Source organism: Diabrotica undecimpunctata, chromosome 10 (genome assembly GCF_040954645.1).
Source record: "Diabrotica undecimpunctata isolate CICGRU chromosome 10, icDiaUnde3, whole genome shotgun sequence".
In the NCBI taxonomy this organism is placed as follows: domain Eukaryota; kingdom Metazoa; phylum Arthropoda; class Insecta; order Coleoptera; family Chrysomelidae; genus Diabrotica; species Diabrotica undecimpunctata.
The window spans coordinates 51,053,703-51,078,686 of record NC_092812.1 but is presented as its reverse complement, the minus strand read 5'-3'; the positions used below and the strand labels follow the sequence as shown (position 1 = coordinate 51,078,686).

At 31.1% G+C, this 24,984-nt stretch overlaps 1 protein-coding gene across 1 annotated transcript in view; it reads left to right on the top strand.

Annotated features, from left to right (window-relative positions):
* LOC140451811 (lachesin-like) overlaps positions 1-23,793 on the top strand; it is a 264,100-nt gene extending 240,307 nt beyond the window's left edge. Inside the window, exons 5-9 of the mRNA XM_072545679.1 lie at positions 11,647-11,775; positions 15,091-15,387; positions 16,845-16,973; positions 18,422-18,553; positions 23,662-23,793. Coding sequence (XP_072401780.1) covers positions 11,647-11,775; positions 15,091-15,387; positions 16,845-16,973; positions 18,422-18,553; positions 23,662-23,726 — 752 coding nt within the window. The 3' untranslated portion in view covers positions 23,727-23,793. The remainder of the gene's footprint in view (positions 1-11,646; positions 11,776-15,090; positions 15,388-16,844; positions 16,974-18,421; positions 18,554-23,661) is intronic.
* The last annotated feature ends 1,191 nt before the right edge of the window (positions 23,794-24,984 follow it).

Here is a 24,984-nt window from a genome sequence, read left to right as displayed (position 1 = left end):
TATGATTTATGCAACGCGTATACGATTGAAGCGGATGTAATTGACAAAGAACTGTGCTTCTCTATTGAACCTAATACATTCGAAAGAATAATCATCACTTAATATAAATGCCTTTTGTAGTAAACTCCATTATAAAAGGTATATTACACTATTATCTGTAAAATATAAATGTCACGGTTTAATCACACGGCTACTACTTGTATCCCTAAATACTAAGTCACTTACTTTCTCCATCCTTTCAGATATTTTCCCTAAACCTTGTTTACCTCTCACATGTCTTTAAGAGTAATGAAAACATTGACCCAAACAATAAATCTTCTTTTCAGCTTATTGTAAACTTTTTTTTCTTTCAACTTCTGCTTTCCAATACCATATATATAAACGCCTGGACAAAATTAACGCACCACTGATATTTTTCTCAATAATCTTTATTTATTGATACTGTACTGTACAACAAGTTGCCTATGGACCTTGTTTGACAGTGACAGTTGTTATGTTAGCTAACAATAGTCTTGTTTTAACAATAATTTGTATTAAACTTCGTTTTAGACTAAAAGTGAGTTAAAATTTTCATAAAAAGTGCCGATTAAACCAAAGTGCTTGTAAGAAACAAGCTTTTTATTGTGATATTTTTCATCACATGTATGTTTGGAAGTTTATTTGCATAAAAATCAAATAAAAAAATGAACCGCCAAAGAAATTTGTCAATGGAGGAGGCAGTGCGAGCATTGACTCTCCTAGATGAAGAATATTCAATGCGATACGTTGCAGGTTTGTTAGGAAGACATCATTCCAGCATCAGTCGCAAGGTGAGGCGATATAATGAAACAGGGCCGTACCATCAAAGACCAGGGCAAGGGCGAAAACGTTGCACTAATCAAATTGAATATCGTTTTTTGAGACAAAGTGCTCTCAGAGATGGAAGAGTCATCAGCAATTTGCTAAAAAAGGAACTAGCAGATGTTCGAAATGTCGCGATATTATCTCGAACAGTTAGAAGACGTTTACATAAAGCAGAATTGAGCAACAGGAAACCGGCCAAAAAATCCTTGCTTACCAGAGAACACAGGGTTCAGACATTGAATTTTGCAAGATTGCATCAAAATTGGACCATTGATGATTGAAAACGAGTTCTTTTCTCCGATGAGACTAGCGTATGTTTAAAAGCTCCAGATGGTTGTGAGCGTGTCTGGCGAAGGCGAGGAGAAAGGTTTGCCAGCTGCAATATCTCTCCTAGTAAGTAAAAGTACCTTTTGGTGGTGGCTCTAAAATGTTTTGGGGGGGAATTTGTTTTGAAGCTCGTACGGAGTTGGTTTCCATACGTACGAGGTCTATGAATGCCCATTATTACTACGACAACATTATTGTCGAACATTTAATGCCTTTTGCTCCGTTTATTGGACCTAATTTTTTATTCATGCAAGATAACGCTCGTCCTCATGTGGCTCGACAGGTTGTTGGCTAACAAAATGATGTTGATATTCCATTATTAGAGTAGCCACCTAACAGTCCGGACATGAATCCTATAGAGCATCTATGGGACTATCTCAAAAAAAAAGGTACGAAGTCGTAGACCCCCTATTGGCAATCACAACCAACTCATTGAGGCCGTTATTGAAGAATAGGGGAATATTCTGCAAGCTTTTCTCTGCATGCCTCGACTCATACATGCAGTCATAAGAAGTAGAGGAGGGCCTACACGGTATTAGTGTTGACCCATGTATTTTATTTTGTTATTTTACTGATTATTTTCTTTTTGCAATTTGGAGTTATGCTAGCCTATTTACGCATTTCCAACAAAAACAAATTTTTAAAGAAACAATAAAGTAAATTAAGGTCATGATAAAGTCATGTTGAACTTATTTGTAGGTGTTTATTATTATTTCAATGTAACTTAGTTTTATTTTGTGTTCATATTGTAAATATTTATATTAATTAAAGTGGTGCGTTAATTTTGTCCAGGAGTTTATATATATATATATATATATATATATATATATATATATATATATATGTATATATATATATATATAAATCTATATATATATATATATATATATATATATATATATATATATATATATATATATATATATATATCGAGAAAAGGAGTACGACCGTCAATCCAATATAAATTAAGGATCACTCGAAGACTCGAAGAGGGGAAAAAAGACAAAGAAGGTGGCGACTTCATCTATTTATTGAAGACGTTTCGCTTTCTAATCAGAAAGCATCATCAGTTCATCTAAAAAGAACAATATGAAAAACCAAACATCCATAGAAAAGTTATTATAAGTGTGTTACCTCAAAAATATATGTAGCAGTCAATGATATTAAAAATGTAAAGAAGCTTACGACAATGGACATTATAAGATTATGTTGTATAAACAATTAATTGAAACTAAATACAGTTTAAAAATTAACTCCAACTTAGCACAGCAAAAGACCATGTGGTAATTGTACATGTATATAAAAAATATGTAAAAAGCTTAAGTAAAAAACATTAATTTTCGGAGAACTAAAAATATTATAAGATGCACTTCCAACACTATATTATTAGTTAAATTTAATTTTAACTTTAGGTAACATTATTAAATTGATTAAGATTGAATTATAGTGATATTTAAAAATATAATGACTACCCTTAAGCTTCTTAGCTGCTGCCGGTTAAATGGGAGCATAATTTATCAAAGGGCAATTGCCAAAAAAATTTTCTAATAATTAATTGCAATTTATATCAAACAAAACAAATATTAATTCATTAATGTTTTATATAAGATATAAAATTACAGAATCCATCAAATCATATAATAAAAATGTACATTTTAAAAGCTTTATCTCTTTGTATTTGAAGCATATAACATATACATTATAAGGACATGGCCAAAGAAATATTTCGTTCTGTGAAACTTAATTGACAGCCAATTTGAGGCTATCTTCACTGGGACCAAATGTGAAAAACGTCCCAGGATTTTTTTCCAAAGCTATATATAAGATATAATTAATTTTATGCAGCGGGGCGGGAGTATACTCTCGCTGGTACTTTTATCCGGCAGCGGACAATACCTTCACTCTATCAATCGAAAGCCGATCTTTTTAGAACGGATTAAATTCAATATTTCGAAAACCGTACATTTTAGAAAAAATGTTAGTGATACAACCTGGAGAGAAAGCAGGTCATAAAGTAAGATATTATTTCTGGTTTGACAGTCTATATTTTGGCGGAGGCGTAACCCGAATTTTTAAAATTCTATTTATTTTTGTTATCTGTAGGATAATAATTTTAACGTGGTATAAATCACAATGGATTTCGGTTTACACCTCTGTCAAAATTTAGACTGTCAAACCAGAAATAATTTACTACTTCATAACCTGCTTTATTTCGACGCTGCAACATCAAAATTATTTCTAAAGTGTGTTGTTTTCAAAATATTGAATTTAATTCGTTCTAAAAAGATCGGATTTCGATATCTGCAGCAGCAACAGAATAATTTTAACGTGGTATAATTTTCAAGATCTAATTTCTTAGCCAGAGTTATACCAGTTTAGTTTCATCTTCTTGATACCATCTGTGTGATTGAACTTATTTTTGAGGTAAGGCCAAAAACTTTTAGGATGGTTAAATAAACAATTAAGAGACCTTTCCAATGATGTATTATAATATACACATTTTCATTTAAAAGAACTATCGTTGACGTCATCTCGGTTACATAGATGAAGGATTCCCTTCGATTAAGCGTATGTGTTATCATGTGTAACCTAAAACTAAGGGCTTGGATTTGGTTGATTTTATATTTAAATGGATAACAAGAATGGTAGTTGAGAAACCTTTTGGAAGCCATAGGTTTCCTTGACCAACCTATACCTAAGGTGTTATCTGCCCTCCTAAAGACACGCAAATCCAAAAAAGGTATGCTCATAGTGGTGGAATCCACAAGTGTTCCAAATATTTGTAGATAATATTAGTCATCAAAAACTAAAAATTAGTATCAAAAACCAATTGCAAAAATTCTGCAAACACATCTCAAGAAACAGGTACGTCAGGTTGGATAGAGCTCCAATGGTTATTTAAGGAAGACATGGCACTTGCTTATTTAACTAATGTGTAGATGAAGTGATAATGTTTATGAATTAATACTCGAAACGTCTTCAATAAAAGGATGAAGTATTTGATATCCTTTTTTTTTTATTCTCCAACTTTTCACCGAAATCCCTATCTGTCACGAGTGAACTACTTTTAATATTAATTTAAGAAACCGTAGATTCTGCACTTTAAAATATTACGATTTAAGCTAACTTGCTTTAATAAAATGTTGATACTAAGAAATATACAGGGTGTTAAAATGGAAATTTAAAATTTTATTTTCTGCTATAACTTTTACGTTTGTAAATATTTTTGGAAAAAAATTTACAGTTAGATGCTTTTGAGTAGGATAAATTATAATTTTATACATACTTTAATGTAACTAATAGAGGTCGCCACATATGCCACATGTGTGGCATAAATTTGCGCTTAACTTTTTTGCTCTTTAAGTTAGCTCTATTTGTGTTAAAAAATATTTTTAAATTTTGTGTTAAAAAAAGACACATTTTCTTACAAAAAAAAGTATACTTGTTAGTAACCTGAAAATTCAACCGTTTTCGAGATAATCGCATTTTATGTCAGCTGCATAATAATTCTTAGTTTGATATTTGTGCGGTAAAGCACTGAATACCTGTAGATAAGCATAATTCATAGTTTATTCTTATTAAAACAACTCAAAGATGATAATGTAACATCATAAAATGCTTTGTTATGGGTGCTAAATGTCTTATTGGAGAAAAGATTCTTCATCTTCTTCTTTAGGTGCCGTGTCCGTATTCAGACGTTGGCCGTCATCATGTTTTCAATTTCCCCTTTTCTATCGCTTCTTAAGTTTCTATAATGGCGTTGTATTACTTTTTCTCTATTGTAAAATGCTACACTGGTACAGATGGTACACCACCACATTCTAGAGAGAAGGCAGTTAGAACATACTTAAATACAACTTTTCTAAACTTGGATTGGTCATGGTAGTCATTTTCCTTGGCAGGGTGGTGAAATATTGATATAATTATTTAATTCATGAAAAATCCGAAAAGAATACTTATTATTCATTACATAAATTGTTTCCCCATTTTTAATATACAAATAGAATATATAGAAATAGGACAAATAGAAACTAGAGCACAGGTATTGAATAGCACATATGTGTCTTGTTTCATTATACTTTTGCTACAATTCTAACCTGAAAGACTCAGCATTTTTACAAAAACGTCATCGTTGGCCTAATAACCGATATTGTTATAAATATAGTAAACACACAGGCAATTTAGTTCAGCATAATATTAGTTCGTTAGTAAATCATAATAGTCCATTTGTTCGAGATGTAAATATAGTTACTCGTAAGCTGTAACGTAATCATATAAATAAGTAATGTCATCGATAGGTTATTCTGTGTGTATATAAGTAACCAATAAACGAGATACATCATAGTTTAATACATTATTTAACCTCTGCGACAAATAAGATGTAGTTCCATAATATACCATAATATTTGGATATGTATCCAAAATAATATATTCATCCATTATACATTATAGCCACCACGTAGCCCAGAATTTAATCCGCTTGATTTTGATGTATGGAGAGCATCAAAACAACGTGGCTATAAGAATCCTATAAACATTCGCAACCAACTATGGGAAAAAATAAATACTGCAGCAGTTTCTTTAGAACCTATGATGCTATTTAATATGAGACGATCGTTTATGGAATATATTGACAAATGAATTAAAGAATATGGTGGACATATCGAACACTTACTTTGACAAAAAGTTATGTTATTTAGTTAACTATTTCTTAATTTGGTTTGTAAACAAAATGTTTTGATTATGCCTTTAATTTAACATAAAACGTAAAATGTTTGATGTAAAATCCTATTATTCTATTATTTTGTCAAATTCTATTATTAATTATCCAGCGGATATATTTATTTTATTTAATATTTCGTTAACTATTAACTTTATTTTAAGGTATTCTATACCAAAATTCAGAAGTATTAATGTTTTTGTCTATTTTTTCTTCGTTCCCTGGAGTAATTGCCTTAGATCAGAATTATGCAGCTGATTTTTAAAATGCGATTATCTCGAAAACTGTTGAGTTTTGAAGTTAGTAACAAATATATCTTTTTTTTGTTAAAATAATGTATCTTTAATATTTTTTATCCCAAATACAGGTAACTTAAAGAGCAAAAAAGTTAGGTGCAAATTTATACCGCATATGTGGCATATGTGGCGCCCTCTATCAGTTAAATCAAAGTGTGCATTAAATTTCTCATATTTAAAAGTACCTAGTTGTAAATTTGTATACATAAATGTTTACAAACATGAAAGTTATAGCGAAAAATAAAATTTTAAATTTGTATTTTAACACCCTGTATCTTTCTTAATATCAACATTTTATTAAAGCAATTTGGCTTTAATCCTAATATTTTAAAGTGTAGAATCTACTGTTTCTTTTTGTACAATTACTTAAGGACCACCCTGTATAGTAGTATATATAATATAATCTACAAGAAAGTAGTGAACAGATCAAATTGAAATGTGAATATTTGCAAAAATTCTATTCTAACCAACGTTCAAACCTGGTGCTATAAATATTAAACAAAGTAAATTTAACATATTGGAAACTAAAAACTAAATGTAAATATTTCTAAATGAGATAACGAAATTATGTACTTTCACAGCAATAAAAAGACTATTAAAACTTACCTTTAAAACAAGATCTGTAGTATGTAAGTAGAACTGTATCTCCCATTTTGGTGCTCTGTATCAGCATATATTACTCCTAAACTGGATGCTTCTCTGCATCCTTTCAAGCTTATTTCGCGTGAATCACTCTGGACATCTTCTGAACCCGGCGGCGACCAACTCATTCTGACATGTATACACGTTATCACATAAAACAGTTTCTATTAGTTATCCATTAAGTTGTCTAAAGATAGAATTTTGATGATTCCTATCAATACTTGTGCTATTGTTAGTATGTAATTTTCTTGCATTTTAGCAATTACACTTTTCGCCTCTTCTTCGTTGATCTTTTTTTCTTTTTTATCCCACTTTTTCATTTCCACTTCCTTCTTCATATCAAGATTCCATTTTTAGACAACTTTTTGGAATTACCCGGATCAGCCTCGAACAACTTACCCAGGAGTCTCGAAAGACTCACAGATTAGTCACCCTTATTGACCCAGAAACTGCCAATGATCCCATCTAACAGTTATCAAAATCGCACTCTAACTCATACACTGTGGAGTCCCTATCTTTGATAAATATTTCAATATTTGATTTTAAATGTTATATCAGTAATTTTTTATTTAGTTTTATATTATTTAAACTTTTATGTATCTCATATCTCCACCACAAACATACTCTTACCTTTACCGATAATAACGCTCGACATTAACGGCACGGTACTGAATGCTGTAACAAAGAGAAGATTTGTTAGTAGATACATACCGATATTTTGCGTTAGTTAAATTTTAAAAAGTTGGAGGATCCATCATACATACAAGAATTTAAAATTAAAAATTGTTCAAAAAATCGAACAAAAAAACAAATTGATGAAAAACTAGAAACTAGTTTCCAGAAAAACTATTTGTCGTAATGATCACATTTGGAGTACGGAGGCCAGGTGAGCAAATATTTACACAACCAATGTGAGACATCTGCTTTACATCTCACAATTTGTGCAATATATGATAGTTTATAAAGTATTTTTTAAAAACTAAAACAAAAAATTCGTTAGCGAAGCAAGAAAATGCTGAAAATAGATATAAAGATAAAGGATAACGAGCGGGAATAATGGTAATACCGATAAAAAAGATATAGAAAGTGTACCCAATACAAAATTTAAAATTACCAAAAGTTCAAATAATCAAATAAGAGTTATGTATCTGTAATATTCAGGATATTGTACAAAACGAACAGAACGAAAACGAGAGTAGAGCTAGCATGTTACACGAATGAATGGTGAGAAACTAGTCAGAATAGTAATGGATTTAAAACCAACAGGAACCAAATCAATAGGAAGGCAGTTTCAAGGAGTATTTAGAATATTGTCTCCCTAAGACAACAACTACAATACTATCACATCGGCACTTTTAGATATATGAGCTATACACGAGTTGCTATTCTCAGGCAACGAACACCTACGAAACATAACCAGAGTTACAGATGTTGTGAAAGGAGCTTGCATATTGAAATGGAGATGAGCTTCCTACGTGGCAAGGATAAAAGATGAGAGATGGACACACAAGGTAACCGAATGAAGACCAAGAAAATATAAACGAAGCAGAGGAAGACCACCTACACGATGGCAAAATGATATGAAGAAAAAGTGGTTTCACGTACAAGACCGGGCACTTTGGCTACAAACAGCAAAGGCCTATGCTCTGCAGTGGAATTGAAATGGGCTGAGGATAATAATAATAATTACATAAAAAAGAAAAAACAAAAACCTAGATACTGGGCACATGGTTATGGAATAACTGCAGGTAGAAAAACAAAAATGTATTAAAAATGCGACATGCATTTGTTGTAGAGGAAAGTGTCAGGCAGAAGACCAAAAAAGTGCTGTATGGAGGTAAAAACCGAGATAAGTGTACAGGGAAATAGAAGCAATGGATTGTCAGACCTGGAGATCTGTTGAAAAATTGAAAAGAAAAATACCAAGACCAATTGACGCAGCAAATATTAAAATTGAGAAGAAAAAAACGATTAAAGTCAGTTAGTTAGAAAACACACAAATAATGGTAAGTTGACATCATCTCAATATTTGTCTTCTACCAAAAAACAGTCAGAGAGGACGGCAAAGACAGTAGCCGTTTTTGAAGTTAAAGAAAAACACACAAATATGTCTGCCTAAAAAAACTGTAATATACAAAAGGAAAAATATGATCGAGATATTATCACCATAATCAAATTGATGAACAAGTTTTTAAGTCGAACGATTAAAAATGTAGATCTCCAAACTTTTCCAAACTGTAATTTATACGTCCACGATTAGGGGTGCTACACTGCTCGTCTCAATAAGTTGTAATGTATCATATGAATGTTTTCAATTTTCAAATATCAACAAGTATATCATAGAAGAAATTAAACTTTTAAAAATAGCAGTAAATCAAAAATAAATTTTCAATAAATACTAGGAATATCAGAAGCTAAAGCCAAGTTACAGTATACTCTGGTGTGTGTGAGGATTCTCCTCTCATTAAACCTGTGCTATCATGCATTTCCAAATCGAATTTAGTAGTTATATCTAGTCCAATTACTATATTATAGTCCAATAAAAGAAGACTGAGAAGAAATATTTAAAGAGTCTTAACTACAGAAGAAAATGTAATCTTTACCAAAGATTAAATTCATATCTGGAACATCAAATCAAAATAATGACATAATATGATAATGATAAGATAATTAGTTAATCCAAATTTATAAAAAATGAGCTACAAAGAGCCATTTTCATATTATATTTGATCTGTAAGAATTTCAATAGCTCTTACACAATTCAAGCTAGTAGAATGATATTTTTCAGAAGAGTGAAAAGTATTACAAAGCTTGATAAATAGAGAAACGAAAACACAACAATTTTATCAACAAGAAAAGAAAATAACACAAAACAAAACAAAAAAGCATATAAATAGAATGGATAAAAAATCAACTAACTAAAAAAATACTAAATTGCAAACTAAAAAGAAAAACATACTAAGACGTCCCTTGTAAAGATGGGGCTAATTTTACTGTCGAAACATGCAACAAATGTAAAATAGCTGTAACGAAGAAGAAGAATAATAGGTGCTAAAAGTTATTGTACAGAAAAAATGCACAAGAAGTTATTACACAAGAAAAAAATTAAGAAAATAAACATCAGGTACATATAATTACCCTATAACTAATGTTAAATATTAAAATATATTGAATAATAAATTTAATATCACTCTGTAGATAACAAAAATCATTGTTTCATAATCATAATGTTTTACATTGAAAAATTTAATAAGAATGAAAAAGGACTGTTTTGTAAAACTAATCATATAATTTTAACGTTTCGTTACTAATCATATATTCATACATTTTCAACAATAAATAGTATTAATATGAAGAAATAAGAATAAGATATATAATTTAATGTCTAAATGTTTTCTAAAATCAAATATTTCAGTTACTTACCTTTTAAAAGTAGATATGAATATAGGAAGCCACCAATTATTAATGGCATTTCACTACAAGTATTGTACTTTTCGATCCGTATAGAGACCCAATTTACTCAGTTTATTGCCTTATTTAGAATAATTAAGAAACAATCGCACATTATTCTGTTTTTATTTTATGTACATCTTTACGTTTTAAAAGAACCCCGTTAATTTTCAAATCTGCAATATAAAATCAATATTATGCCGGTAGTAAAAGAAATCTGTAAACAACGTTAGCGTACCTTAATGGCGTCGATCAAATGGGTAGACGACTTGTTTCGGTGCCCGAAATAAATTTCGGCTAATGTTGATGTTCAATTGTTTTTACATTTATATTTTTACGGTTTTTTGAAGATGCATTTTTATATTATTTAGGTGGATTTAAGCGCATAATGCATTCGAAAAATACTTGCACAACAGATAGATGGCGCCAGAATTCTTAGGTATGAAAATATATAAAATAATAAAAAATTAATTTTGTTTTTTATATTACGCTACGTAATTAAATACATAATAAAGATAAATAAAAATATAAAATTAATAATTCGTAAAACAGAAATGTTTTAGTTTCGACTCTTAGAAAAGTCGGCAACCAGTATATCGTTAGTGTTTTTCATTGTGACAGTATAGAATGTTTAATCTTTGATATAGAATCCTTGTGTTTGTACAATAATCGTCTGCTTAGTTGTTTTAGCTTAATTTTTTTACGTCTGTTGTAAGTTCATCTTCTTCTTCTTATCTATATTTTTTAATCTTATATTTCCGTTATCTCCAAATTTTTTGTTTAATTTTGATTGTTTTGTTGTCTGTTTAGTTATTTTTAATACCATGCTCTTCCCTTCGTTTAGTTCCACCTTCATATTTTCTATCTATTTCGTCCAAATCTGTGCCAGTTTCTTCAGCTCTCCTTAGATGTCTTGCATTGGTCTCATTCTGTTATAGCCTATGGCTTTTTAAACTTTTTATGTTATGTTCATCCTGCTGTATTTTCTCCTCCCTCCACAAAATTCACATTTTGATTTTATGACCAATTATTTGCAAAACTACCCAGTTTTGCAAATACTGTGTTTACCATCGGGATTGTATTTTTAATTTGACATTCTCATAGATATATATTTATATATATATATATATATATATATATATATATATATATATATATATATATATATATATATATATACATTATATATATACATACATTATATATATATATATATATATACATTATATATATACATACATTATATATATATATAACTATATAACTATATGCAGAGTTCTTTTTAGGCTTCATCTACCCTGTAGAAAATAATTATATATCTTTCAATAAATAATAATTTCTTAGTTTCTATTTAGTATATTTTTCTAGTTTCTGAATGGGAAGGAGAAACTCTAGAACTTACAAAAATTTCACGACTGGATATGGGAGCTTATTTGTGTATTGCTAGTAACGGTGTACCTCCGACAATCAGCAAAAGGATCAAAGTTAGTGTAAATTGTAAGTAGTCTATTATATTTTTTATTTTGGTAGGTTTCTACATAATTAACTCTAAAGGCATTAAATAACATTCATTGTAAATATCTTTTTACAGAAGTTTACTGGAAAATGCAAATTCTTTGTATTATGATTCAGTTGTCTGATTTCAAAAGTGATGTTACAGATTAATTATTCTATAATTTCACTATTTGGGAGAGTGATTCATCGTTTAAAGGCGCAGAAATGCGGAAAGACGTATGAAAATCCAGTGACGTACACTCACTTTTATTTTAACGTTAATTATATTTTATTTTTCAAATATTAATGTTCGCAATACGCCACAATATATTTATTTACAAGTTTTTACTGACGTTTCGATCTCTATATCCAAAGACCGCTTTCAAAGATATAAATGATAGTTATATTTATTTTATTTGTTTATTATTACATATTTTCATAATCTTATATTATTTATTTTCTTTTTTTTCCATCTTTAAAAACGGAATAGAGGTCGAAACGTCAGTGTATTAAACATTTAAATAGATATATTGTGGCTTATTTCTAACCTTCTCCCTAAAAATACAGAATGCCACAAACAAAAAGCTATAGAAAAATAAATATATCTGTCATTTGTATGTTTGAAAACGGTCTCTTTATAGAGATCGAAACGTCCGTAAATTAAACATTTGAATAAATATATTGTGGCTTATTCCCAACATTATTTCTAAAAATACAGAACGACAAGCAAAAAGCCATAGAAAATAAATATTACTATCATTTGTATAATTGAAAACGGTCTCTAGATATAGAGATCGAAACGTCAGTAAATAAACATATGAATAAATATTTTGTGGCTCATTCCCTACATTCCCCTAAAAGTACAGAATGCCACAAACAAAAAGCTATAAAAAACAAGTAATTTTGCAGAAAGCATACTGATACCACAAATTTTAAGACAGTTTCCACACCACCCCAGAGGAATCGTTACTTTTTTTTAAATGGGTGTTCGCCAAGAGCCATATTGTCTTATTAAATAAAATGAACAAAACACTTAAACAGTATAAAACAAAACAAAATAAAATCCTATAAAACAAAATTAAATTCTATAAAAACAAAATAAAATTAATGTTTGATGTAACAAAACATTGTACTATTCTATTTAAACACAAACACTATACACACTTACTATGTTCTTCTCGTTTTTTTTTTGTTGTTGGTTTTTTTTATGCTGATGTTCTTATTAAACTATTATAAAATATTATTCGCTGTCTAAATCTGAAGATGCAGTGCTGCTATCGCTGTCATTAGTGGCATATATTTATTATTAGTGGCATGTAATTATGTGGCATATACATTTAGCCAATTTCTCTGGAGTTACATGGAGGATTGCTTGAATCAAAAGTTCTTTAACTTCGTTTAATTTGAACGTTTTGTTATTGCGTGCTACTTCTCCTTTAACTTGCGCCCAGATAAGTTCAATGGGATTAAGTTCGCAATGATAAGGTGGTAGACGCAGAACTTTGACACCATAATCTTTTGCAGTTTCATCTACAGCATATTTAAGATATTCACTTTTCCTTAACCGTGCAATGTCAAGTAGCTAAATTTTGAGCATTGATTATTCGTATGCAATCCCCTTTTCTGTAAGCCATTCTTGAATCCTCCCTTTCAATTTCTATCATAATCACCTGTTTTTTTTCGACTTAAATTGAAGAAAACCATCATCAAGGAACCCTGTATCAATTCCTATATGGCTGATGATTAAACGCTGTCCCTTTCCTGATGGAGCTCTTAATCCTGTAGACCAGCCTTCTATAAATGCTTCGCGTTTACTTTTGACATTTAAATCTTGCCAAACTTTTCCAACTGTATGACCTTCGTTAATCCAGGTTTCATCCAAATAACATATTTTGCGTCCAGTGCTGCGAATTTCGCGTATTTCTTCTAAATATTTTCTTCTCCACACAATAATTTTATTTTTTTCTAATAGCATACTTTTTCTGTTGAGTTTTACATATCGAAAGTTCGTTTCACGCATGGTCCTGATTAAGACTCTACGAGATATCTTGGGTAAGGAGTCATCATTATCGAGCTCTTGAGAAATATTTTTCAGTGTTGGAATTTCACTCCGAAAATAAAATGAATGAATTTTTCGACGTATAATATTCCTTGTCTCGTCATCCAAAACAATGCTTTTTCTACCTCTAGTTTAACCTTTTTCTTGCTTTTTATTTTCCGATGTATTTTTAAGTACACGATAAATACAGCTAACGGATCCTTTTGCTAAACTGCTACAAATGTCGACCGCTTGGCTAACATTTAATGCCATTTTTGGTTTTGCCCATCAACGATTGTTGATGGACACTTGCTCGGCAAAAACTAGTTTTACGGCTTTCTGTGAGTCGGAATTGAAACGGAGTTCCGTCTCTAATTCCAAAGTTGCCAAACGATTGAAAAATAATGTTTTATCGATTTTTATTTTATAAATTTAAATATGTAACGAAACGGAACATATAAATAAAATTTATTTAATTACAATTTTGTGCTTAATTTTTACTATTAAAAAATCATGTTTTTGGTATTTTTATGACGGTAATAATCGCTGCGTGGAAGATTACAGGTTTTGTATGACCATAATTACTACTTGTGAACAAGAATTGGCTACACTGTTTGACAACTCCTGGTCAATTTTTCTATAGAGGAGCACAAATAAATATACTACTTATATATTGTGTAATTTCTTATGAGAAAACGCAAATTGCAATTGAGAAAACGGGTAGTCTTCGAGGGCCGCTGTGTACATTTAAATTTGAGGATATTCAGCGTTTAAACGATGAATCACTTTCCCAAATAGTAAAATTATAGTTTAGATGTGGTAGATATACACTGCTTACTATTTCATTTAATGTTGATTGATTGTTTAATCATTTATGAGATATAAAATAATTAAAAGTGAAAAGGCTAATGAATTTAATTAATAAAAACAAAAAATATTTTCTTCGCGGGAAATTACTGGAAGATACTGACATCTATCCCACAGATAATCTACCAAGAATTGATATTAGCAACGTAATAATAGAATTGACTGATTTGAAAAATACCTTGAAGATAAAGTTTAATTTTTTTAAATATCTTTAAAACCGGTGCAACCGTTTTATGTTATTAATAGTCTAACACGATTTACGTCTATATATATATATATATATATATATATATATATATATATATATATATATATATATACCACAAAAGCAAACATTACATTCTATATTAAATATGAATTAAATGTGGAAGATACACACTCGTTAACAAAAAATAATATTTATCTTTTTTTAGTTCCTCCAATGTTATGGATTCCCCATCAACTGGTAGGAGCTCCATTAAATTACGCTGTGACCCTAGAATGTTTTACGGAGGCTAATCCAAGTTCCCTAAACTACTGGACCCGAGAAGACGGACAAAATATGATACACGATTCAAAGAAGTATCGCACGGAAAATAGCGTTGGCAATCCTTCATATAAAACTCATATGAAACTCACCATTAACAATATTCATCAAAGTGACTATGGGACCTACAAATGCGTCGCCAAGAATCCCAGAGGAGAGGCGGATGGGATTATTAGGCTGTACAGTAAGTTTAACCATTTATTTAAAAAACGTAAACGTTTAATGCCTAAAAAAAGTTTGTTTTTATTTATATTTCAAAACAGCTGGGCTCAGCCTTTTTATTAAATAAATAGAAATTGTAATAATATGTGTTGTCACTAAATGTATCAACCTTTTGAGTTTTTAACTTTATTTAAGCTTCATCGGACAGGCCATTTGGACCGCTGCTAGTCAAAATGTGTTTCTGCGTTTCCATACATTTTAATGTTTAATCATCGATTTTCCTTCTAGTTTATCTATTTTATTGATAAAAAAATGTTTTTATTAATTTTTTTTTTAATTTATTTTTACAACTAGAAAAACAACTACTACAATCTTAATGGAAATTAAGTTTAATTTTTAATTTAATTTTAGTGTATTTGTAGGCTTCTGTTTTCTAGTGGGTCTCAAAGTTCAGCTAGTAATAAGCGAAGGCATTTCCAAATCTGCGATAGAATTTTATCGTAAACTAGCCAATAGTCCAGACATAAATATAAACTATAAGTAATGTTTATGTAGGTAATTAAAGTGCTTATTGAAAATGTCAACGATAACCGAAACGTTTAATCAGTAATTAAGTGCTGTAGTTATAATAGAAATATAACAAACTATACGGCATATCGCATATCTATGTTTCGTGGACCTTAAAAAGGTATTTGACCGTTTCAAATTAGTAAATCAAAGAAATATACCTTTAGGAATAATCAAAACTATCTACCAAAATATCGAAAATATCTACCAAAAGAACACAATAAAAGTAAAAATAGGAGAAGAACTAACTGATCCTATTGAAGCTGGCAATGGGATAAGACAGAGAGATTTCCTAAGTCCTCTATTGTTCAACCTGATGATGGATGAAATAATAAAAAAAGTAAGAACTAAAAAATTATACCAAATGGAAGAAAAACAACTTAAAATAATCTTCTATGCAGACGACGCAATACTACGCTCCCAAAGTGAAGATGATTTACAGCGTATGCTGCACCAATTCAATATAACCATCAGACAATTAAACATGTTAATTTCCACAAAAAAGGCAAAATGCATGGTTATAAGAGCAAATTTACTAAGAAAAATTGATGGTAAAATACTATGGGACAGAGCTCGAAGTACAGATATACGACATACATGCAAGGTGGAAAACATCAAAAACTGGGTAAGAAATAGAAAAGTAGAATGGAACGATCACATTAGCCGAATGACAACAAATAGAGTAGTAAAGACTGCAGTAGGCGGTTCCCTAATAGAAAGACGATCAGTAGGAAGACCACGAAAACGATAAAACGACAATTCACTGGAGGCACATTGGAAAACAGAGTCATATTTACATAAAAAGAAGAAGAAGAAGAAGATTTATAATAGACCAACAAACCCAATAGTTAAAAAAATTTAAAAAAAAATATTTTTTTTTTGCTTCTTACGTCACTTCATTTTTTGTTGCAGCTTCATCATCGCCAACATCTTCGTCCAGACCTCCAACTACCGATTTCTCGAAATCGAAGGACATTTGGAGCAAACAAAATGGATCTATTTCTGCTAATTCTCTGTTGGTCTCCCACGTTTTGGATAAAGGTAACAAGTTTTTTGTAAAGTTTTTAAATATTTTTTATTGCTCCGTTATTACTTTACATAAAACGCTCACATAGGAGAATAGGGGCAAGGACAAACAATTTTAGTCTTTTTCATAAATTATACATTATGCTGAAAGGCCTAATACTAAATTCTCTCAGTACTGGAAGCATTATCAAAAACCACTTTGAAAAATACTTTTTTGTAAAATATTTTAAGTAATACTTAAGCTACAATCAACTTGTGAGTCAAAAGTTTTATTATCACTGTTGCAGTTGCAGTTTTCGGTCTTTCAGACCTTGAACGATCCTTTAAGCTATCCGTTTTATTAAAAAGATGACTTGCTTTGACATAGGTATATTTCGATGGTGTTGTTTACTTATCTCAATGCCTACTACCGTTTTTTCCTCATGTTAAAAAGCTACCATTAATTGGACATAACTCCTTATTGTCACACTTTTGGGAGTAAGCACTAAACTGAGTAGAATTTTGCTCAAGACAAGAAGTTTCACCTGTGATACATAGCGTGCCAATGACTAATAGGGAATATCCTATCGATATATAGGACAATAGAACATTGAATAAAGTGTAGCCAAATAAAGATCTGCCGATCAACTGAGAGTATTACATAAGGGCTGCAGTTATGTTATTAAATGTAGATTTACTGATTAAACATGGTACACATAAACATACACATACGCACAAACACAAAGTGTACATTTTTAGCCATACCATGCCCAATCGGCAAATCACCACAACTAGCTTATAATTCAACCGTATAATTTATGCTGCGACTACTGTGCTATCCAATGCCGAGGTGTAACACCATCGTACCCATGGGATGTATGGTACAAGGAAAAATTGTCTAACCTAATCTAAGCGATGTCTCAGAGAGATGGTGAACATCGTAGACGTGATATCGATCGCTGATGCAGTCTTTGCCCCAAATAGATCTCAAGGACCTCAATCAGGATCCCACAGCTAACCCATCCGCACAGTAAATACCTAATCAGAACCTAGTTTTTCCTAGAACCTAGACATATAAAAGGTATACCGGGTGTTGGCTGAGAGCTAATTTATAGCAGATCTGATAAGGTGAAATATTGATTCAGACAAAGCAGCAAAGCAATTTTTAAACTAAGTAACTAGGAGTTAAGGTCATTCTTAGATGTTGATAATATATATCCCTAAACTGTTGATAATCCCTAAATTGAGGAAACCACTAATGGAATAAAATTGTTTGTGTCCTTATTATAGAAAATAATAAAAAACTCTGGGACCTTATTTTTAATGAAACACCCTGTATATTTTTATGTTTTTTATTATATTCTAAAATAAGGACACAAACAATTTTATTCCATAAGTGGTTTCCACACTGTATATAATACTATCCCTAAACACTGTGATATAAACTACTTTTTGTTATTTCTTCTAACATTTTTTTGTTACAGGTTCTAAATATCAATCGAATTTAAACGAAATCGACAAATCACAACAGAAGTCAAGTGCTGATTCGTATGCCAAGGATCATTTTTATGAAAACTCGCCCGAAAATAGCGAAAATATGGGAGATTGTCTTAAATGTAAGTTCAAATTCAACTAGCAGCATTCTAGAGACATCCTGCTTTTTTATGTACCTGTATGTATATATATATATATATATATATATATATATATATATATATATATATATATATATATATATATATGTATATATTTCTTTTTTGACTTTTTAAAAAGACTCTTTATTAAAAATTTTTATTACAATTATTTTTTATAAGTTAAACTGACAAGGTACAAAAATGAAGTAACAATAACTACTTTGTATCGAGCTTGACGAGGTTTTGACGAGTGTCCTCAAATGCTAATGATCCTCTATTTATAATATCGCTAAAAGTAATGGTTTGGCATTTAGCTAACAGCTGCTTCGAGTTTGTGGCGTTACATGGCTCAGCTATTTCTATGGGAACTGCTGTTGTAGGTATGATGCAATAGGAAACTGGTATTGAGAAACTTTCAAGTCATAAACCTTTGGATGGTTCAAGGTTACTATTTTCACATATAACAACTCCCCTCATTAGTGAAAAGTCGATGCCTTGCTTCGACTTTTAAAGTTCAATTGACGTTTCCGATTTTTCTTCAATGTCTGGTCTTCCTTTAAAAGTTAACCCTTTGACCTTTTGTTTAATGGAATTCCGGCAAGGTAGTGCAGATGAAAGTGAATTTTGTGGATGAAAATTAGTAATAAAGACAATACGGTGTACAAATTCAGATGTTCGCCAATCAATGGTTGGTTCATAATTTGGTCGAGCTCTTCTTAATATTGGTCCAGCTTGTGTTGTGCGATGTTTAAATCGTCTGCATTAATTTTATTGAGTTTTAATGGTATGCGGTTTTTTCCTTCGAAATGATCACAGCATCTGTATGGGACATTAACATGATGACTTCTGTAGGTGATGTTTGAATATTTATCTATTTGATCTCTGGCATGGACTTTAGTATTTCCAATAAATGCTGTACATTCGGGTAATAATCTTAAAATCGTGTTTAATTTGATCATCTGAGTAGTGACGTCTTTTCTTCCACACTTAATAGTAATTGATAATGGATCGGAAACTGTCGATCGATTTCTTGGACATTGTAACCTTGTGCAAAAAATGTTGACATCTGACAAGTTTTTGGTAAAATGCTAACTGGTTTGAACAGCTGGGCTTCACACATGGCGTCGCTGTCTATTGGATACGGAAGAATGTCTGAACACAGTCTTTGGCTTTGGCTAATTGATTTGCATTCTCCTGTATTTCGGGCTAAAATATATGAAATTGAATCATCATCTCGCGCTATATTTTATTTACAGTAGAAAGTATATGATACAGGCCAGTTCGGTTATCTAATATTGGTATCGAATATAGGTGATATAAGATATAAATTTGGGGGTCGACTAATGGGATGGCAAGGACGAATACAATTTTTGAATCAAGTTGATATGCTTGAAGTTTTATTATGTCAATATACTGGGCTATATTTGATGTATAAATCTGTAATGGCAATACATTATTTTCTAATGATTGTGAGATTGTCTTTAGGGAATCCATTAAGTCCTTGGGGGAAATAATTGGACTGTGTAAGATTTTCAAGCGAGAAAATGCAATGGCGTTTAAAATGTCATTGACGTAATTTTTTAAAAATATGTAGCTTTCCATTGATGATTCACACAAATCTAATATTTGTAATCGCGCCCGATAAAATAAGATGTCGTCAGCTATATCCATGAGTCGTAACGGAGATTTGATTTTTCAAAAGGGTTTCGATTTGATGCTCATCTGTGGTTATTTTACTTATATATTGATTAAAGAATTCACCGTCGGATGCGTCTAAATTTCCACTAATAGATTTCCAGACAGTTCCAAGACCGTTGATTAATCCGCGTTTTTGGCGTGGAGTATAGATACTTGTGTCGGCAATTACTTCTCTATATTTTAGATTCACAGAATTTGAAATTTGTCTGATCAAGCTGATATATGTGCTTGTACTTCGGCTTGGAGGGAGAGTTTTCTGGGAGTATCGGCATTAGTAAATTTATCTAACAGGTTTCTTAGAATTCTGTCGTTGTTGGATAATGTAGTTTTTATAGGGAACAATTCCTTATAAACGAGTAACGTCCATTTGTCGTTAGATATACGGATGGTATCGTCTTCGTCATAGAAGATTCCGACTGTGTTATTTATGGAAGAGAGGTGAAATTTAGATTGGGTGACTGAAAGAAGTCCAGAGAATCTGCAAAGAAGAAATTTATTCAAAGTATGGTTTAAGTCTGCCAAAATTTACTTTAGAATTTTGATTGGTTTGGGGATTTAGGATAATAGCAGAATTTGTAAATATTTTTTGCATTTGAAATGGGCCATTAAATAAATTATCCGATTTTGATTTCATTTGGGATTCTTTTACATATACCATACACCTTGTCACCGATTTTAAAGATAGGTCGTTGTGTTGAAATATTTTCATCAAATCTTATTTTGGCTTTTTCTTTTCCTTTTTCTGTTTTTGCTCTGACTACTTTATAAAAGTATTCCATACGGTTATTGAGGTCTCTAACGTACTTACTAATTAGGCTTTTTTGATTATATAAAGTTTCGGGTGGTCGTCCTGCAGTATGCCCAAAGATGAGCTCATATGGTTTGAAACCGTGTGTTTTGTTTTTGGTATTGGTGTAACATATTACTGCATAAGGAAGGATCGTGAATGGGTGATTGGGATTCTCGGCTTGACTTTCTCGGATCATTTCTGAGAGTGTGGCATAAAATCGTTCTATAGATCCATTAGATTGCGGATGATTTACACTAGAAAATGTTAATTTTATATCATAGAGCGTGCATAAATCCTTGGCATTTTCAAATTCTTGGCCACAGTCGCAGTGTATTCTTAAAGGTGTTCCATAATGTTGGAAAAATAGGAGAAGTGTATTTGTTACGGTAATTACCTTTTTATCATTTATAGGGTAGGCTTGAGTGAATTTCGTTAGTTCATCTCGAATGGTTAGTGCATAATTTCTGGTAGGATATTCAAATATGTCCACGTTGATCCTTTTTCAAATATGTCCACGAATGGTGTTTTTGGAGTTTTTGTTATAACTAGTGGTCTACTTAAATTTTTTTTTGTAAATCTTAAGCTTTTGACAAATTTTTCCAATTATATTTTTCTTTTATGCTTCTGACAGTTTCGTTTATCCCTCGGTGTAAGTTATTTTTGCCAGTATGGTAATGTTCTAATATTTGTGGGATTTCGTCTTCACTTGCCTGTTTAATTACATTTTGGCAGATTTTTAATTTAAGTTCTTTGTCCGCAAATATATAGGAAAATATTTCTATAATGGGAAGTTCGAGGTTATTTTCTATGCAATAGGTTTTTGATTCATCGAATTGTTTCTGATTTGCAAAAAGTATGAGAAATAATTACGACATTACTCTTTCTGGATCAAAAGGTAATGGGATAATGAAATATTTTCGGTTTTTTACGGTTTTACCGGATACGATATGTATTCTTCGGTTACTATATTCGACATTTTCTTTGAATATGTTCTCTATTATTTTTTCGCGCAAATCTCTGAGTTTGTTATGCCAGAAAAAGGTAACGATGTTTCCCTATGAGATTTGTCTAACAGTTCTGCGTTTGATGTTTCTATTTTGGAGCAAGAAATTTTTCAAATTCTTCGGACATTTTTTCTATGCCTTCTTCTTCTACATTCTCGTCTTCGTCTTCTTGAATCTCTGTGTCATCTTTGTTAGATGTGTGCAATGAAAGTCGTGACTGGAAGTTCGCACAGTCCTTAAAATGATTTATTTTTATTCTCGAGAGAGCATCTTCATTTCGGTTGATTTTTCCTGATGGGTGTTCTATTTTGTAATTATATTCTTCAAGTTTTAGGCGCCAGCGCGCTAAGCTTCTTCCTGGGTGTTTGATTGAAAAAAGCCATGTGAGAGGTCGATGATTAGTAATAAGAGTGAATTTGCGACCGAAAAGATATGGTCTAAAATGTTTTACTGCATATACGATAGCTAACAATTCTCTCTCTATTGTGAAGTATTTTGTTTCGGCACTGCATAATGTTCTTGAGGCATAAGCGATCGGCAGGTCTTTTCCTAATGTATCCTGTGACAAAACGGCTCCAATTGCGAATGCACTAGCGTCGATAGTAAGTAAAAAGGGTTCTTGGAAATTTGGATATATGAGGATTGGGTCTGACACTAGAATATTTTTGAATTCTTTGAATGCTTCTTTACATTCGACATTAAAGACAAAAGGGACATCTTTTTGAAGCAATTTAGTGAGTGGCTTCGAGATTTTGGCAAAATTTGGAATAAATCTTCGGTAGTAACCGACTAAACCTAAGAATGATTTAATTTCTTTAGGGTTCTTTAGTTCTGGGAAACTTTTTATGCATGACACTTTAGCAGGGTTTGTTTTTACTCCGTGTTCTGTTACAAGATGACCCAGGTATGCGACTTTTTTTCTCATAAACTCACATTAATCTGGTTGCATCTCCAGATTTGCCGTCCTTAATCTTTTAAAAACTTCTGTCAGTCTTGACATGTTCTCATAAATGGTGGCTGAATAGATTATAATGTCGTCCATATATACTAAACATCGTTCGTTTTGAATTCCCAGGAGAATGTTGTCCATTACTAGTTGAAAAGTAGAAGGGGCATTTCTTAAACCAAAAGGCATACGCACAAATTCATAATGTCCAATTCATAATGTACAATTTGGTAAAATCCGGATGCCAAGTCTAGTGTTGTCAAATACTGACATTTTCCTAATTGGTCCAGTAGTTCTGAAATTTGTGAAAGTTCAGCACTGTGCTTTTGGTTGTAAGAAAAAATCGGCTCCAAGTCGTCTATAGGTTCAATGTTGATGTTAAAAAATTCGATAGTTTTTGGTATTGCATTTGCATTAATGACGGAAGTTAAAAAAGTCTCCATCTTCATTTACATGGACTAATGCATGAGAAATTCAGACGTTGATAATAAACTCGACGTTTCGGCACCCATTTTTGAGATATTGGCCCATTAAAGGGATATATATAAAGTGTCGTTCGAGTTCTGAGTCTCAATCTGCCTAGAGAAAGGATTCTCTTGTTTTTAATACATTTTACATGTATATATGACTAACCAGTTTTGTTTTATTTCAGTTTATTCGACTATGCTTCTATTTGCCTGCATCTTGCCAATTATGCTCCTAAAGGCGACGCGGTGAATGTGATATCATCAATACTTACTTAAATTGGAGTAAGTTTTATTTAAGAATGGACGCTTTAAAATGGAACCAGAAGTGTGTATTATATATTTAGTAGTTACTATTTAAACAAAGACTGAAAACTTATTAGCTTAAAATATCACAAAAAACATAGTATAAATGTATACTTTTCATTATATATATATATATATATATATATATATATATATATATATATATATGGGGAGGAACACTCCACTCTAGGAATATATTATTATAAACATGTTACCTAAAAATAACTATAGTATGTTGTTATTTGATTTAAAATGTTTTCGAGTTATAGCGATAATCACACACTTTTTAACTGGATCCAGTTTTAAATTCTTATAAAATAGTTTTTAAAATATTGCCATTTACCTTCAAACAATTTACTTCTGATTGCATCATAGCTTGCTTTAATATGAGAAGCCGAGCTCCGAGTTATTTTACTCTGGTACTATCTACTATACTACTCTGATATATAAATATCATCTATTTGGACCAGTACTATTTACAGTGGTCTAATGGTGTGATATCGCGAGACCTTGGAGGCCAACAATACAGTAGCGCACCTAGAATTTGCCTCTGGGGGGGGGTTTTGGTTGGTCACCAAAATTTTTTTTATGATGTTACCTCCATTTTGAGTCCTTAAAATGTGTAAGTAACAGTGTCGGAATAGGGTCCTGGGGGGGAGGGGGGGTTTAACCCCCAAAACCCCCCCCTCGGTGCGCCACTGCAACAATATAATTACTATGACCAACCCACTGCTTTGTAAACCTTAAGTTTCAACCTTGCCTGAACTGATTAGCACATACAAGAACTCTATCCTACTGATAATAAATTTGCATTTTTTGCATTTTATATTTAATCAAACGTGTTATAGAAGTCCCGGAACTTTATTTTGTATGAAATTAACTTATATTTTAATTTAATAACCGTTGATCATACCACTTCACACCTTTACAGAAAATATGTGCTGAATTGTCATTTGTCCGTCTTGGGTGAGGATATTTTTATTTCATCTAAATTTTGTAATAAAATTTATAAGAAAAAAGCTTTAACTCGAAAACAATAAAAATTTAATAACAACATGTGGATAATTTTTTAATGTTTCCGAAAATGTATATATATATATATATATATATATATATATATATATATACATATATATATATATATACATATATATATATATATATATATATATATATATATATATATATATACAGGGTGATCCTTA